Raw genomic sequence first — 4,768 nt, forward strand, 5'->3', positions numbered from 1 at the left:
AGACGAGAGGAAGTCTACCTCAGATATGTTTTCTTACTCACTGATGGGGACATACCATGGAGTAGTAAGAAACAATCATATGTATCACTATCTACGATGGAATCCGAATACGTGGCTCTCGCATCAGCAACACAAGAAGCTGTTTGGTTGAAAAAGTTCTTGGAGCACTTGTTGGATATTGCGGAAAATACTGAACCATTATTACTCTACTGTGACAGTGAGGCTGCAATATCCTCCACCAAGGACCCAAAGTTTCATTGTAAAACTAAACATATAGATATCAAGTATAACTATGCGAGATACATGGTTAGACGCAGGTAGTGAATGTGAAGTATGTGTTTACAAAAGATATGTTGGCAGATCCATTGACCAAGCCTTTGTCTAGAGATGCATTTGTGAGACACACTAGGTCTCAAGGCTTGCGTAGACTCTGAGATACTTTATTTTATTATTTATTTTCCCCTGTTCTCAAACTGATGTTCTTTGATTATCAATAAAGTTGATTTACATACATGCATATTTTTATTGTTGAATATTATGTGCATTCTTTATTTTTTTGATAAGTATCTCGGGTAGACAAGAGGCTGGCCTTCTCACACAGGCAACCGCCTCCTTATCTTAGTGATGTGAGGAGATGAGACATGATTTTAAGCAAAATTATCATAACGATAATTTGAGAGCTATTCGCTTAAAATTAGAATGTTGCTTAAACAATGACATAAGGTCATTAGCGTGAAAAATGTTCACCTAGTCTACTTTGTGAGCCAGATGTGAGTTCAAAATGATATTGTAGATCAAAGAACTCAAATTTAGATATTTATGGTGTCTAGATATCATCTGTACAACATTCTTTATGAGATAAAGATATACGCTCCTTGGGAAAAAGGGAGAAAATATTGTAGCACATGTTCCATACCATGTGTGCTAATGTCGACCAATTGGGTTAACATAAGTCTACTCTCAACTTATTGTTGTGTGAGACCCAGAGCTTTATGATAGCTCAAGATTTTGTACCCTTAGAGACTCTGATCAGATACTTGAGACTTAGTGTGATGTTAGCTATCTTAGTGTAAAATCGCAGTCATACTAATGTTAAGGGAATCGTGAGAAGAGGAAGATCATTGATGGAATCTCATTTATTTGTATTCACTGGTGCACCAATTATAACTTATGAGTTATGATTCTGAATACAAGAAATAATAATATATGAGATTTTGAGACTATATCAAATGTGATTTATATGATCTAGGGTACTGCATACTTTATAATCTACTTGCAGGTTTGCGCTCAACGAGAGGCTATATACTCATAACATATGTATAGCACTTAGCTCTCACAGTATGCTAGTCGCACGGTCTACTTCCCTGTATGAATGATTGAGGAGATGAGTTGTTAATATGTTTCTCAGGCTAGATGAACACTCCCATTATGTGTGAGTGGGAGATGTAAGAAATATTGGGTCCACCCATAATGGGTGCTCTAAGGCCCAATAGGGTTATTAGTTAACCCTAATATTCCCTATATAAGTACATTTAGTGTGTACATTAAAAAAATACGAAAGAGCAGTATTTTTCTCACGCTAGTTTCTCCCACAACCAAACTAGGGTTTAGACTGTGGAATTCGGGGTTGCTCCAATACACCGTGACAACCACCGCCGACCAGTAATTCCAGCCACGGTTCATCCGTTTTTGCTTCCGCTTCATGAAGAACAAGAAAGTTCTCGTTTTACGATTTACGCGGTATCTAATATGTTTAGATTATCGCGTGTTCCTTCAGTGGATATTTCGGCTTTCCATTATTTGGCTCGGTAAGCTTCCCTTAATCTTGCTCGATCTCCATCCTGCCTGGTTTCGATCTTGGCCGCCCTCGATCTCGATCGATCTTTGGGTCACGAGCTTGGCAATCTATCTTCACACCACGGTCCGATATAACATGGGGTCAAACCTTGGCCTACCTCGTTCCAGGACAAGCCCGATTTCGACCGTATTTAGATAGTCTCATAGATTAACAAATTGAACTTGACATATACTCTACATCATATTAGCTTATTCAAATTTAATGTTTATATCAAACTACAGTAGCTTAATGTGCAGTTCAGTGATACATGGAGGTATAATACATATATTAATTTATCATGATTAGTAATAAATTTGTGTATGAAAGATACATATACCATATAAAAATACTTAGAATCTGGAAGCAACAGGAAAAAGGGGGGTGTGTATATCTGTTATCCCATTGTATGTGCTCGCCACATTCCGATAGACAAAATTGCAGATCAGAATCCTGAAAACACACAAATCAAATTCAAATGCCAAATCACAAGTCTCCAACTCAGCTTCCCATCTTCCCCCTGCCCTACACCTTATCCTCTTAATCTTCCACCCACCATTCATTCCTCCCAACAAAATCTAAAAACACTCTCTCCACATTCTCTATACTCTGTTCTTCTGCCATCTTCAAGAACAGACTAGTTTCAAGAAAAGGGCAAAAAAACAAAAATGTCTCTCACAATTCCCACAAATCTGTCAAAGCCCATTTCTACAGTTAGCTCACAGTTTACAAAGAAACCAAGATTTGCGACCATTGTTTGCTCTTCTTCTTCTTCAGCTGATGAGCAATCATCTTGTAATTTAAAGGCATTTTCTGCTGCACTTGCTTTGTCTTCAGTTCTGTTGTCAGTTCCAGTGCTACCAGCTTCTGCTGATATCTCTGGGCTCACCCCATGCAAGGAGTCTAAGCAATTTGCTAAGCGTGAGAAACAACAGATCAAGAAGCTTGAGAGTTCATTGAAGCTGTATGCACCTGACAGTGCTCCTGCCCTTGCTATCAAAGCCACCGTTGAGAAAACCAAACGCAGGTTTGTATTCTTTTTATTTATTTTTTCACTTAGTAATGTACTCGCTCCATTCCAATTTATGTGAATATATTTGACTGGGCAGAGTTTTAAAAGAAAATGAATAGTTTTGGAATTTGTGATCCTAAACAAGTCAAAAATGAATATAGATTATTTGTGTGGTTGTAAAAGCTTCTCGTTAAGGTTAGAATTGGAAGTTTAAGCTAAACTGTTTCCAAATTTTGAAATGAGTCCTTCGTTTTGGAACGGACCATAAAGTAAATAGGTTCATATACATTTTTTTCCTTACTTGTCTTATATTTTTTGCTATCTAAGTTGTCCTCAAATTGTATATGATCATGCTAAATTTCGAAAAGCGTAAGAAATATTCTTATACTATGAAGTTACCCAAAAGTTCATAGACAATTATAAAGCTATATCATGTTAAATTGCATAAAGTGTAAATTTTCATTTACTAGTGTCATTTTTTTTTTGTTATCCTAGACCTCATTGAGTTATTATCTCGCTATAATTAACTCAAATTTTGAAACTAGTTCTCTATTATTTTTGGTAATCATTTAATATACTTATTACATGATGGTAACGGAACGTATAGTCCGAGTTCCATAGAGGTCTTCCTTTAGTTCATTAAGGATAAAAGGGGTGGATATACAAAACCAAAACGTTTTTTTCCATTGCTGGATCTCTGTCTTTCTCATAGCAGGCCAGTTTATTTGCTGCAGCATTAGCTTCTCTAAAGATGTGGCACACCTGTGGGCTGCCCAGCTTCTCCATTAGTTGCCTGCAATCTATTAACATGTGTGAGAAAGCTAGATTATTGGACGATAATAGTTGAATCAATACTTGTGAATCAGTTTCCACAATAAGTGGAACTAAGTTGTGACCAAGTGCCAGCCCTAGACCATTGTAAAAGGCCAGTATATCCATATGAATGGCAGAGTGTGTGTAGTTGTAATTTGTTAATGGATTTTTGGTGAGGGGGTAGTATTTGTTTAAGGGCTTAAATTTGAGCCATACTATTTAGAGTATCTATTAGTTTAAGTTCTTTGAAGTGACTGCATAAGAAATACTTGCACAATCTGAATACATGCGTTATTTATCTCTATCTCAAAGTTTAAAAGGTAGAAATTGACAGAAATATTTTGGGAAGTGCAGGTTTGACAACTATGGGAAGCAAGGATTGTTGTGTGGATCAGATGGATTGCCACATTTGATAGTGAGTGGAGACCAAAGGCACTGGGGAGAGTTCATAACACCAGGGATACTCTTCTTGTACATTGCTGGTTGGATTGGATGGGTTGGAAGGAGTTACTTGATTGCTGTAAGAGATGAGAAGAAACCAACTATGAAAGAAATCATCATTGATGTTCCTTTGGCTAATAAGCTCATCTGGAGAGGCTTCAGTTGGCCTGTTGCTGCTTACAGAGAGTACTTGAATGGAGAACTCACTGACCCCAACTTCTAATTTTATTCAACTTGTCATCAATTCTTCTTGTATAACAAATTAAGTATATCTTCATTTTGCTTGCGCTATTATATTGTATCCACATAAATGTGCAAAGACTATATATGGGAATATTAGATTTTGCTGTGACCAGAAAAGACTTTAAATTTTATACCCTAATACTGTAAGCAAATATTATTTACAAAATTAGGTTACTTATGAAAACCCATAGGCTTAGTTTTAAACTAAAAAAATTACTAATAAATTTTTTATTATAAATAGTAGACGGTAACTGAATAAGAAAAGAGGATAATTTACCTATTATAGTAGTGTTTACCCTAAACTCGGATAACAATTTAATTTATACGTGGTTTAAGGATACGTCATATAACTTGGTACAAATTAAGAAGAATAAATCAATATTGAAATTGACGATAAAAGAATAAACACAAACCACACAGATTAA

At 36.1% G+C, this 4,768-nt stretch overlaps 1 protein-coding gene across 1 annotated transcript; it reads left to right on the forward strand.

Annotated features, from left to right (window-relative positions):
- On the forward strand, window positions 2,410-4,455 carry LOC109212753 (photosystem I reaction center subunit III, chloroplastic-like). Its single transcript, XM_019376428.1, has 2 exons — window positions 2,410-2,861; window positions 4,014-4,455. Exons 1-2 carry the CDS (start codon window positions 2,503-2,505, stop codon window positions 4,321-4,323), a joined length of 669 nt encoding a protein of 222 aa, XP_019231973.1. The 5' UTR covers window positions 2,410-2,502; the 3' UTR covers window positions 4,324-4,455.

The sequence above is a fragment of the Nicotiana attenuata genome, chromosome 2, assembly GCF_001879085.1.
Source record: "Nicotiana attenuata strain UT chromosome 2, NIATTr2, whole genome shotgun sequence".
Classification (NCBI taxonomy): domain Eukaryota; kingdom Viridiplantae; phylum Streptophyta; class Magnoliopsida; order Solanales; family Solanaceae; genus Nicotiana; species Nicotiana attenuata.